The sequence below is a fragment of the Salmo trutta genome, chromosome 34 (genome assembly GCF_901001165.1).
Source record: "Salmo trutta chromosome 34, fSalTru1.1, whole genome shotgun sequence".
Classification (NCBI taxonomy): Eukaryota; Metazoa; Chordata; class Actinopteri; order Salmoniformes; family Salmonidae; genus Salmo; species Salmo trutta.
Genome location: NC_042990.1, coordinates 27,606,514 through 27,620,681, shown reverse-complemented (window position 1 = coordinate 27,620,681; position 14,168 = coordinate 27,606,514). Strand labels below are relative to the sequence as shown.

At 40.2% G+C, this 14,168-nt stretch overlaps 1 protein-coding gene across 2 annotated transcripts in view; it reads right to left on the bottom strand.

The window, feature by feature from the left end:
- adgrb2 (adhesion G protein-coupled receptor B2) overlaps positions 1-14,168 on the bottom strand; it is a 470,244-nt gene that overhangs the window by 191,203 nt on the left and 264,873 nt on the right. Inside the window, exon 6 of one of the 2 annotated variants that reach the window (XM_029732443.1) lies at positions 3,346-3,507. The exons of the other annotated variant lie outside the window; for it this stretch is intronic. Within the exon in view, the coding sequence (XP_029588303.1) occupies positions 3,346-3,507 (162 nt within the window). The remainder of the gene's footprint in view (positions 1-3,345; positions 3,508-14,168) is intronic. 2 annotated transcript variants of the gene reach the window in all.

The following is a 14,168-nucleotide window of genomic DNA, read 5'->3' as shown; positions in this document are numbered from 1 at the left end:
GTATAAACATTTATAAAACACATACAGATAGCAGAAACAAACAAATGATAACAACCTAATTCTTGACACACAGCACCATATGCTCGTTCATTCTCTTGTTTTAAGACATTGTGACACAGACTTCAAAACAAAGAGCTACTTCAAGTCTTGGATAGTGATTTTCACCCTGTAGCAGCTTCACCTCTACCAGTTGGACAGATGTGTTCTATAAGTCAAATTTATGGAATTTGAACATATGAATGTACATGGGACACAATGGCATGATTGTCCAATGGTTACATGCTAGACAGATACAACACCTGTTCTGTGACAGGCTGCAATCACTGTCAATCAAAGCTTGCCCTGCCCCTTATTCTGAGTGTCCTCCAATGACCCTCAAGGACTTTGATTGTCCCACCCCATTCCTCTCCAATGGAGTTCTAATAACAGCTCTACACCAAACGGCTCGACACCAAATTGGAATCGAGCCATCCAGTGCACTTGACAATGAGTTTGGAATGCAGCCACACAATGATTAACCACTCCTCCTGACAAGGTAATAGGTCATATCAAAGAGACAGAGGCTGGACCACAGCAATCAAACACTGAAGAAACTATTATGAACAAAAAGAAATGAAACGGAAAGAAATAAAGAACAAAAAAAAGAAATTAAGACTGATAGACAGAAAGAACGAAATGGAAGAAAGAACCAATGAACAAACGAGAAAACAAACCTAGCCAGAGGAGTAGAAACTGCTATAAAGCAACAACTTTACTATCTCTCCATCTCTGAGGATGTGCTGAAACTGAGCTTTCTATTATGGATTTAAGAGATGAGCAGAGATGTATAAAGAGTACTGGAGTAAAAATGGAGATGTCAGCCTGATCGTATTGAACAAGACTGGACAGGCGAGGACATATGAGGACTGAGTGAGTAATATGACAGTGTAGAAACAAAGTAGTGACACATAAATATAGGATAACAGAGTAAGATATATGGAGACTGATACGAAAAGAGGATATCGAGAGAAAGACAGAGGAACAGAGATACAGACAGAGAGAGAGAAAGAGGAGCATGACATGTACTATGTATATTATATATGGAAGGTAGAGAGAGAGGGAGAGAGAAAGAGAGAGAAAGAAAGAGAGAGAGAGGAGAGAGAGAGAGAGAGACAGAGAGAGAGAGAGCGAGAGAGTGAGAGAGAGAAAAACAGATAGATGGAGTATATACAGTGTGTATAAGAGATGGTACTGAATGAAACAATACTATGTTGCAGAGTTTGGTCTGTGTCTCAGGCCCTTCACAGAAGGAGAGGCACAGGGACAGACTGACCGATGGACAGAGAGATAGACAGACATATAGATAGAGGTGTATATGTACAGTACCAGTCAAAAGTTTGGACACACCTACTGATTCAATGTTTTTTCTTTATTTTTACTATTTTCTACATTTTAGAATAATAGTGAAGACATCAAAACTATGAAATAACACATATGGAATCATGCAGTAACCAAAAAAGTGTTAACCTGTTTAGGATAGGGGGCAGTATTTTCACTGCCGGATAAAAAACTAGAATATGCATATAATTGTTTGATTTGGATAGAAAACACCCTAAAGTTTCTAAAACTGTTTGAATGGTGTCTGTGAGTATAACAGAACTCATATGGCAGGCCAAAACCTGAGAAGATTCTAAACAGGAAGTGCCCTCTCTGACCATTTCTTGGCCATTCTATAGCCTCTTTATGGAAAACAGAGGATCTCTGCTGTAACGTGACATTTTCTAACGCTCCCATAGGCTCTCAGAAGGCGCCAGAACGTTGAATGATGACTCTGCAGTCCCTGGCTGAAAAACAGTAGCGCATTTGGATAGTGGTCGATCTGAGAACAATGAAACGGGTGCGCACGTGCACGAGAAGGGTCCATTTTACATTTTCAGTCTTTGAACGAAAACGACGTCTCCCGGTCGGAATATTATCGCTATTTTACGAGAAAAATCGCATAAAAATTGATTTTAAACAGCGTTTGACATGCTTCGAAGTATGGTAATGGAATATTTTGAAATTGTTTGTCACGATACGCGCCGGCGCGTCACCCTTCGGATAGTGTCTTGAACGCAAGAACAAAACGCCGCTATTTGGATATAACTATGGATTATTTGGAACAAAAACAACATTGGTGTGGAAGTAGAAGTCCTGGGAGTGCATTCTGACGAAGAACAGCAAAGGTAATCCAATTTTTCTTATAGTAAATCTGAGTTTGGTGAGTGCCAAACTTGGTGGGTGTCAAAATAGCTAGCCTGTGATGGCCGGGCTATCTACTCAGAATATTGCAAAATGTGCTTTCACCGAAAAGCTATTTTAAAATCGGACACCGCGATTGCATAAAGGAGTCTGTATCTATAATTCTTAAAATAATTGTTATGTTTTTTGTGAACGTTTATCGTGAGTAATTTAGTAAATTCACCGGAAGTGTTCGGTGGGTATGCTAGTTCTGAACGTCAAATGCTAATGTAAAAAGCTGGTTTTTGATATAAATATGAACTTGATTGAACAAAACATGCATGTATTGTATAACATAATGTCCTAGGAGTGTCATCTGATGAAGATCATCAAAGGTTAGTGCTGCATTTAGCTGTGGTTTTGGTTTTTGTGACATTATATGCTAGCTTGAAAAATGGGTGTGTGATTATTTCTGGCTGGGTACTCTCCTGACATAATCTAATGTTATGCTTTCGTTGTAAAGCCTTCTTGAAATCGGACAATGTGGTTAGATAAAGGAGAGTCTTGTCTTTAAAATGGTGTAAATTAGTCATATGTTTGAAAAATGGAAGTTTTAGATTTTTGAGGAATTTGTAATTCGCGCCACGCCCTATCATTGGATATTGGAGCGGTGTTCCGCTAGCGGACCATCTAGATGTAAGAGGTTAAACAAATCTATATGGATTTTATATTTGAGATTCTTCAAAATAGCCACCGTTTGCCTTGATGACAGCTTTGCACACTCTTGGCATTCTCTAAACCAGCTTCACCTGGAATGCTTTTCCAACAGTCTTGAAGGAGTTCCCACATATGCTGAGCAGTTGTTGGCTGCTTTTCCTTCACTCTGCGGTCCAACTCATCCCAAACCATCTCAATTGGGTTCAGGTAAGGTGATTGTGGACACCAGGTCATCTGATGCTGAACTCCATCACTCTCCTTCTTGGTCAAATAGCCCTTACACAGCCTGGAGGCCCTTACACAGCCTGGAGGTTTTGATGTCTTCACTATTATTCTACAATATAAAAAATAGTAAAAATAAAGAAAATCCCTTGAATGAGTAGGTGTGTCCAAACTTTTGACTGGTACTGTATATGAGATGGTACTAACCGGGACACACTGCTATGTTGCAGAGTTTGGTCTGTTTCTCAGGCCCTCCACAGAGCTTGGCCTCTCCTCCGCTCACACAGTTCCTGGTTCGGGTCCTGGAGCCCCGCCCACACGTGACAGAACAAAGGCTCCATGCCGACCACTCCTCCCACAGCCCATGGACTGCAACACCCAGAGACAGACAGGCACACACAGCCAATAGGGATGAGAGAATGAGAGATAGGAGGTGTGTGGATTTGCCTGTTATAGCAAATGAGGACAGATAATGAACGAGGAGGAGGGTCCCACCCCCTGTCACAACCATTAGGGTTAGAGAGTGTGAGCTTTGAGGCGGGATCATAACTCCTGTCAGCAAAGGGGTAAGAGGATGAGACAAAAAGTGAGTAAATGAACACTAGCACACCTCTCAAAAGAACCAACAGTAACGCAGATGGCACGGAGGTAAGATGTGGCCCTCGCCACCTCTCCATATCGTTCTAACCAGGAAAGAACATGCTCCAAGCTACCAAAACCAAAAGTTCCACCTCCACCTGCAGCTGTTACGAAGGACTGGGCCGTGCTCAGAAGGTCACAACGTTGAAGTGCGTTCTGATAAATGGATTTATACACGTGAGTATGACATGATCATAAAGTACATTCCAAATTGATTAAAACATACTATACTTTTTGGTCATTAAAATGTCATGTTGAGGGCACAGAATTATCAGACTCTGATCAGCAATATGGTTAAACATTCATCAACTTGCTCATTCAAATGATGTGATGCCTTCTATTTCATATATTTTAATGAACATCTTCAAATAACCTGGGACAGTATTCATAAAGCCTCTCAGAGTTGCCAGATCGCAGTTGTAAATGAGAACTTGTTCTCAGCTAGTCTACCTGGTTAAATAAAGGTTAAATATAAAAAATAATAAAATAAAAGAGTATGAGTGCTGATCTAGAATCAGTTTTGCCTTTTAAACATAATGAATATGGCAGCAAAACTGGTCCTTGGGAATACGGCGGCCTGGTTTTTGAGAGGAAGCTCTCTTGTTCTTACCACTCTGAGTAGAAGTTGCTTATGGGCACAGGTCAACTATCAGTTAACTGTTCCAAATTAAACTAGTTCACCAAAAGTGTTTACCAAGAGGGACCTAAGATCAGTGTCTAGGAGCAAAGTCCTCCTCTGTGCAATGGTACCATAGAGTTGTATAGAGGGCTCATCTTGGAAATCTACTAAAATGGGCTTAGTGGCAATTGAGTATCCAACACTATGAATGGGACTGGGAGTTAGCCGTGGGACAGTGTTGAGTTATGGCATGCTGGGGGTGAAGTGTTGAGGAACCAGAGCAGCACAATGCGGAGAAACACAACACGGCAGCGTACGCAATACACTGCAAACAGGTAAGAGAAATAAACAGACTAGCATGGGTGTCCACACACATACAACACCACATGCCCACAGGTAATAGACATACTGTACATGTCCACAGAACCAGACACATACAGATCACTATAACCAGACTAGTCGTAAGAAAGGAGGAAAAGATAAATACTTGGAGAGAAGATGAGTGAGGGATGGAGAGATAGGGAGAAGCACAGGGAAAATACATGGATTTTGAGAGAAGATGAGTGAGAGATGGAGAGATAGGGAGAAACACAGGGAAAATACATGGATTTTGGAAGTATGAATGGACAATTTTATGGCAAAATGAGATTTGAAGACACAAAGGCAGAAGTGAAGGAAAATAGAAAATGCATTCTAATGAGTCAGAGAATTTTGAAGGTGTGCATAGTTTTAACACTTTGGGGAATATTGAATGAGAGAGATGGAAAGAGTGAGAAATGTTTTTTAAATAAATGCATCGAGGGAGAAAAGGCTGAAGGGAGGGGTGTTGAAAGACAATATGAGATATATGAGATATATGAAGAATGGGAGAAAAAGAAGAATTAGAAAGAGATGCGAGAGAGAGAGAGAGAGAGAGAGAGAGAGAGAGAGAGAGAGAGAGAGAGAGAGAGAGAGAGAGAGAGAGAGAGAGAGAGAGAGAGAGAGAGAGAGAGAGAGAGAGAGAGAGAGAGAGACAGAGAGAGAGAGAGAGAGAGACAGAGAGAGAGAGAGAGAGAGAGAGAGAGAGAGAGAGAGAGAGAGAGAGAGAGAGACAGAGAGAGAGAGAGAGAGAGAGAGAGAGAGAGAGAGAGAGAGAGAGAGAGAGGGGGAAGAATATCTGCCTGGTCTGCTTAGCCATGAAAAAAAGCCAAACAGTTGGTTTTAAGCATCCTCTGAGAGCAAAACTTAAGGTACATTGTTTATACAATCACCGATTTTTTGTAATCATCTAACTCCATCCTGAGAATACTGAGCTGCTAATGTAAGCACAGACTACAGGAAACATCTCCATCCAAACGGTTCACTAGAGAGCCCTTAAAAAGCAGCTGGATACTTGTTAAACATTGTCTAAGGAATCGGGCTCGCTCAGATTCACTGGTAACATCTTGAATGGAGAGTAGTTAGAATCCAATTACTTACTAGAGCTAAAGCGATCTAATTCACACCAATAAAGCATCCTTACACTCTTAGAAAAAAGGGTTTCAAAAGGGTACATTGGCTGTTCCATGTAAAACACACTGATTTATTTCTTTTTTAATTATATATCTTTTTTAGGGGGTAGATCAGCTTTAATATTGCAGATAGATTGTAGCTTCAATCAATGTATTTGTCTGCATCATTTCCAATCCCTCATATATTGTTGGGGTAAATATAAATATTGATATATACAGTTGAAGTCAGAAGTTTACACCTTAGCCAAATACATTTAAACTCAGTTTTTCACAATTCCTGACATATAATCCTAGTAAAAATTCCCTGTTTTAGGTCAGTTAGGATCACCACTTTATTTGAAGAATGTGAAATGTCAGAATAACAGTAGAGAGAATTATTTATTTCAGCTTTCCACATTCCCAGTGGGTCAGAAGTTTACATACACTCAATTAGTATTTGGTAGCATTGCCTTTAAATTGTTTCACTTGGGCCAAATGTTTCGGGTAACCTTCCACAAGCTTCCCACAATAAGTTGGGTGAATTTTGGCCCATTCCTCCTGACAGAGCTGGTGTAACTGAGTCAGGTTGAAGGCCTCCTTGCTCGCACATGCTTTTTCAGTTCTGCCCACACATTTTCTACAGGTTTGAGGTCAGGGCTTTGTGATGGCCACTCCAATACCTTGACTTTGTTGTTCTTAAGCCATTTTGCCACAACTTTGGAAGTATGCTTGAGATCATTGTCCATTTGGAAGACCCATTTGCGACCAAGCTTTAACTTCCTGACTGATGTCTTGAGATGTTGCTTCAATATTTCCACATCATTTTCCTTCTCATGATGCCATCTATTTTGTGAAGTGCACCAGTCCCTCCTGCAGCAAAGCACCCCCCCAACATGATGCTGCCACCCTTGTGCTTCAGGGTTGGGATGGTGTTCTTCGGCTTGCAAGCGTCCCCTTTTTTCCTCCAAACATAACGATGGTCATTATGGCCAAACAGTTCTATTTTTGTTTCATCAGACCATAGGACATTTCTCCAAAAAGTACGATCTTTGTCCCCATGTGCAGTTGCAAACCGTAGTCTGGCTTTTTTCTGGCAGATTTGGAGCAGTGGCTTCTTCCTTGCTGAGCGGCCTTTCAGGTTATGTCGATATAGGACTCGTTTTACTGTGGATATAGATACTTTGTACCTGTTTCCTCCAGCATCTTCACAAGGTCCTTTGCTGTTGTTCTGGGATTGATTTGCACTTTTCGCACCAAAGTACGTTCATCTCTAGGAGACAGAACGCATCTCCTTCCTGAGTGGTAGGATGGCTGCATGGTCCCATGGTGTTTATACTTGCATATTATTGTTTGTACAGATGAACGTGGTACCTTCAGGCATTTGGAAATTGCTCCCAAAGATGAACCAGACTTGTGGAGATCTACAATTTTGTTTCTGAGGTCTTGGCTGATTTCTTTTGATTTTCCCATGATGTCAAGCAAGGAGGCACTGAGTTTGAAGGTAGGCCTTGAAATACATCCACAAGTACACCTCCAATTGACTCAAATGATGTCAATTAGCCTATCAGAAGCTTCTAAAGCCATGACATCATTTTCTGGAATTTTCCAAGCTGTTTAAAGTCACAGTCAACTTAGTCTAAGTAAACTTCTGACCCACTGGAATTGTGATACAGTGAATTATAATTGAAATAATCTGTCTGTAAACAATTGTTGGAAAAATTACTTGTGTCATGCACGAAGTAGATGTCCTAACCGACTTGCCAAAACTATAGTTTGTTAAGAAGAAGTTTGTGGAGTGATTGTAAACGAGTTTTAATGACTCCAACCTAAGTGTATTTAAACTTCCGACTTCAACTGTATATATATATATATATATTAATATATATATATATATATATATGTTTAAACTGAAGGTAGAAGCCTAAGTGTTATTGTTTATCAGTTTACTCCAATTGGAGGAGGGGTGGTAGGTTTTGCAGGAAATAATAAAGGAACATATATTTAAATATATATATATATATATATATATACATATATGCATGTCTGTATGTGTATTTGTATGTATATGTATGTATATTTATATATATGTGGGTATGTGTATATATATATATATATATATATATATATATATATATATATATATATATATTTATATATATATATATATTTAAATATGTTTTCCTTTATTATTTCCTGCAAACCCTACCACCCCTCCTCCAATTGGAGTAAACTGATAAATATTAACACTTAGGCTTCTACCTTCAGTTTAAACATAATATATACATTTTACAGACAATCTATTTTACAAAAGTTATATTTTGTTAGTTTTTAGTCCTGGCCTTCCTCTAACCTCCACCTCTCCCATTTGTTTCTGATGTCCATCCAGTCCGATTTCTATTTGACATATATTTTTAACTGTTCTATTTCATAACATTTCTGAACCTATAGACATTTTACAGACCCCGTATGTTTTACATTAGTTATCTTGTTGTTATTATTCCCACCCTTCAGCTCAATTCAACCCCTCCCATCTTTCTCTTAACACCATCCATATTGGATTTGCCATATATTTTTCAACTGTGCTGTGATGCTTCACAAACGTTCTGAACCTTTCTATTTTCATAGTTTCTACAGATTGTAAATTAAAGATAAACATTTTTGCTAAAAGTATTATTATACACTGCTCAAAAAAATAAAGGGAACACTTAAACAACACAATGTAACTCCAAGTCAATCACACTTCTGTGAAATCAAACTGTCCACTTAGGAAGCAACACTGATTGACAATAAATTTCACATGCTGTTGTGCAAATGGAATAGACAACAGGTGGAAATTATAGGCAATTAGCAAGACACCCCCAATAAAGGAGTGGTTCTGCAGGTGGGGACCACAGACCACTTCTCAGTTCCTATGCTTCCTGGCTGATGTTTTGGTCACTTTTGAATGCTGGCGGTGCTTTCACCCTAGTGGTAGCATGAGACGGAGTCTACAACCCACACAAGTGGCTCAGGTAGTGCAGCTCATCCAGGATGGCACATCAATGCGAGCTGTGGCAAGAAGGTTTGATGTGTCTGTCAGCGTAGTGTCCAGAGCATGGAGGCGCTACCAGGAGACAGACCAGTACATCAGGAGACGTGGAGGAGGCCGTAGGAGGGCAACAACCCAGCAGCAGGACCGCTACCTCCACCTTTGTGCAAGGAGGAGCAGAAGAAGCACTGCCAGAGCCCTGCAAAATGACCTCCAGCAGGCCACAAATGTGCATGTGTCTGCTCAAACGGTCAGAAACAGACTCCATGAGGGTGGTATGAGGGCCCGACATCCACAGGTGGGTGTTGTGCTTACAGCCCAACACCGTGCAGGACGTTTGGCATTTACCAGATAACACCAAGATTGGCAAATTCGCCACTGGCGCCCTGTGCTCTTCACAGATGAAAGCAGGTTCACACTGAGCACGTGACAGACGTGACAGAGTCTGGAGACGCCGTGGAGAACGTTCTGCTGCCTGCAACATCCTCCAGCATGACCGGTTTGGCGGTGGGTCAGTCATGGTGTGGGGTGGCATTTCTTTGGGGGGCCGCACAGCCCTCCATGTGCTCGCCAGAGGTAGCCTGACTGCCATTAGGTACCGAGATGAGATCCTCAGACCCCTTGTGAGACCATATGCTGGTGCGGTTGGCCCTGGGTTCCTCCTAATGCAAGACAATGCTAGACCTCATGTGGCCGGGGTGTGTCAGCAGTTCCTGCAAGAGGAAGGCATTGATGCTATGGACTGGCCCGCCCGTTCCCCAGACCTGAATCCAATTGAGCACATCTGGGACATCATGTCTCGCTCCATCCACCAACGCCACGTTACACCACAGACTGTCCAGGAGTTGGCGGATGCTTTAGTCCTGGTCTGGGAGGAGATCCCTCAGGAGACCATCCGCCACCTCATCAGGAGCATGCCCAGGCGTTGTAGGGAGGTCATACAGGCACGTGGAGGCCACACACACTACTGAGCCTCATTTTGACTTGTTTTATGGACATTACATCAAAGTTGGATCAGCCTGTAGTGTGGTTTTCCACTTTAATTTTGAGTGTGATTCCAAATCCAGACCTCCATGGGTTGATAAATTGGATTTCTATTGATTATTTTTGTGTGATTTTGTTGTCAGCACATTCAACTATGTAAAGAAAAAAGTATTTAATAAGATTATTTCTTTCAATCAGATCTAGGATGTGTTGTTTAAGTGTTCCCTTTATTTTTTTGAGCAGTATATTATTGATCGATTGACTTTGACTTTTGAAATAACCCAGTATTGCTATCTGCAGCGTTAGTTCTAGGTTACAATTCTTCAGACATTCCTGGACCTGTCACCGAAAATGAGCTACATATGGACAGTACCAGAATAAATTATCTAATGACTCTATCTGTGTTAGCTGCATGTGTGACAGAGCTCCACCAGTCCTATTTATGATATCATTTACAAAGATTATACCTTTTTAAAATGTTAGCGAAAAATACATTTTTTTATTTTTATTAGTATATTTGAGTTTAACCACAATATTTGTTGTATTATTTGTTCTGTCTTTTCTGGTGAATTAAACTGAAATTGCAACCAACTTTCTATGGCTTGTTTAAAAAATAACTACATTTTAGAGATGGTTTTGGTTTCAAATAACCAAAAATGAGCGGTTGTAATTTGAATAAAGGGAAAAAGGCCATTATTGAACATGGGGTGAGACATTCTTACTAATGTGCTAGAGAACCATTTCAGATTTAAGTATAACTTTTGTATGACTGAAGCCTTTAGTGAGAGGTATAATGCTTTAATATTTAATAATTTCTGCCCTCCGAATTCATATTCATTATATAAATAGGCCCTTTTAATTTTGTCTGGCTTGCATTCCAAATAAAATGTATTATATTTTTTCAAATAACTTCAAAAACAGGTTGCTAGGTGTAGGCAAAACCACCAGTAAATAGGTAAATTGTGATATGACTAAAGAGTTAATCTAAGTGTTTTCCTTTCCATGGTAGCATTTTTGCATCACAACACTGAAGAGTAAGATGCCTCCATTTTTTTACATGGACTGGATCTTTATATTTGCCACTTGGATCCTGTTTCAATAATAATGAAATCAGACCTTCTTGTTGAGTGTCCGATAATCTAACATTTATACAGGAGTGGTTAAAACATGCTGATAACAGTCCTCTGAGTCTTAACATAAAATATTTGGTATACCTCCACTGGTATGCCATCCAGCCCTGGAGTTTTCCCTAACCTAAAGGCTTAAATCGCATCAAGTTCCTCCTCTGTAATTTGGCCTTCACATGAGCCTTTCTGCACAGCTGTTAATTTTACATTATTAATAGAAAAAAAATCCATACAATTTGCTTTGGTTAGTGGAGATGGAGGAGACTGAAATGAAAGCATATGCTTAAAGTCCTTTACTTTCTCTTTCAAAATATAGTTTGGTGAATCATGGGTGACTCCATCATTTCTAACAAGTTTCAGTAAATTATTTTTGGTCACATTTCTATGTTGAAGATTAAAACAGAATTTGCTTTATTTTATAATATATTACACTGGATTTTTCTTAAATAAATTCCTCCATTTATTTTTGTGTTTCCTCTAACTTATTCTGTGCCTCTATGGTACAGTTTTTATTGCTATCTATCTGTTCTGTTAGTCCTTCAATTTCCTTTGTTAATATGGACTCTTTTGATCGAAATTGTTTTTGTTTTAGAGAAACCAAAAAGGGTTCTATCCTATGGAGAAAGTCGAAGAACCGTTTCAGGTTCTAGATAGCACCTTTTTTCTAAGAGTGTAGGTAGAATAGAGGGGGTTGGAGGAAAGGATTACGGGAAAGAGAGAGATAGACAGAGAGGCAGAGAAATGAAGGAGAGTGATAAGACTGGTGCATTATAAACTGAACAGACAGAAAAAGGCATCCAAGTTCTGTCAGGCTGATAGGCCACCACACATCTGTAGAGGACGGATGTCATTGTTGGGTAAATGGGTAGGTGCTGAAAAACACAGTGAGATACAGCGCCTTCAGAAAGTATTTACACCCCTTGACTTTTTCTACATTTTGTTGTGTTACAGCTTGAATTTTAAATGGATTACATTTAGATTTTATGTCACTGGCCTAAACACAATACCACATAATGTCAAAGTGGAAATATGTTTTTAGAAATGTTGACAAACTAATTCAATATGAAAAGTTAAAATGTCTTCAGTCAATAAGCATTCAGCCCTTTTGTTATGGCAAACCTACATAAGTTATGAGGCTCCCGAGTGGCACAGAGGTCTAAGGCACTGCATCTCAGTGCTAGAGGCATCACTACAGATCCTGGTGTGATTCCAGGCTGTTTCAAAACCAGCCATGATTGTAAGTCCCATAGGGCGGCACACAATTGGCCCAGCGTCATCCGGGTAGGGTTTGGCCGGGGTAGGTGGTATTTGACTTGCCTGGATATAAAAATAAAAAGTTCAGGACTGAAAATGTACTTAACAATTCACATAATAAGTCGCATGCTTACTCTGCGTGTAATAATAGTGTTTAACATGATTTTTGAATGACTACCTCATCTCTGTACCCCACACATACAATTATCTGTAAGGTCCCTCAGTTGAGCAGTGAATTTCAAACACAGATTTAACCACATAGACCAGGGAGGTTTTCCAATGCCTCGCAGAGAAGGGCACCTACATGTATTGGTAGATGGGTAGATGTATTGGTTGTGGGGGAAAAAGCAGACATTGAATATCCCTTTAAGCACGGTGAAGTTATTCATTACACTTTGGATGGTGTATCAATACTACTCCCAGTCACTACAAAGATACAGGCGTCCTTCCTAACTCAGTTGCCGGAGAGGAAGGAAACCTCTCAGGGATTTCACCATGAGGCCAATGGTGACTTTAAAATAGTTACAGAGTTTAATGTATGTTTAATCCAACACATCACTGAGTAACACTCTTCAGTTTTTCATGCATGGTGGTGGATGCCTCTTGTTTTGGGCATGCTTTTCATCAGGAGACTTTCAGTATAAAAAGAAACAGAATAGAGGTAAAAAACCTGGTTCAGTCTGCTTTCCAAGACATTGGGAGACAAATTCACCTTTCAGCAGGACAATAACCGAAAACAAAAGGCCAAATCTACACTAGAGTTGCGTTCCAAGATTACATTGAATGTTCCTGAGTGGCCTAGTTACAGTTTGGAATTAAATTGGCTTGTAAATCTATGGCAAGACTTGAAAATGTCTGTCTAGCAATGATCAAAAATCAAATTAACAGAGCTTGAAGAATTGTTGAAATAATAACATGCAAATATTGTACAATCCAGGTGTGGAAAGCTCTTAGAGACTTACCCAGAAAGACACACAGCTTTAATTGCTGCCAAAGGTGATTCTAACATGTTTTCACTCAGGGTTGTATTTCATTTATTTCAATAAATGTGCAAAAACATGTTTTCATTTTGTCATTATGGGGTATTGTGTGATGATGGGTGACTTGTTTTATTCATTTAAATCCTTTTGAATTCAGGCTGTAACACAACAAAATGTGAAATAAGTCAAGGTTAAGAATACTTTTTGAATGCACTGGAGTCAGACACATGCAAATGCACATGCACACACACAAACGCGTACGTACGCACACACACACACACACACACACACACACACACACACACACACACACACACACACACACAAACACACACTCACATGTACACACACACACTCACATGTACACACCCACACTCACATGTACACACACACACACTCAAATGTGCACACACACACACACACACTATAACACTGGGGTGTAGAGAGGGTTATATCACTGGGGTGTAGAGAGGGTTATATCACTGGGGTATAGAGAGGGTTATAACATGGGGGTGTAGAGAGGGTTATAACACTGGGGTGTAGAGAGGGTTATATCACTGGGGTGTAGAGAGGGTTATATCACTGGGGTGTAGAGAGGGTTATATCACTGGGGTGTAGAGAGGGTTATAACATGGGGGTGTAGAGAGGGTTATAACACTGGGGTATAGAGAGGGTTATATCACTGGGGTGTAGAGAGGGTTATATCACTGGGGTGTAGAGAGGGTTATATCACTGGGGTGTAGAGAGGGTTATATCTCTGGGGTGTAGAGAGGGTTATAACACTGGGGTGTAGAGAGGGTTATATCTCTGGGGTGTAGAGAGGGTTATATCACTGGGGTGTAGAGAGGGTTATATCTCTGGGGTGTAGAGAGGGTTATATCTCTGGGGTGTAGAGAGGGTTATATCACTGGGGTGTTGAGAGGGTTATAT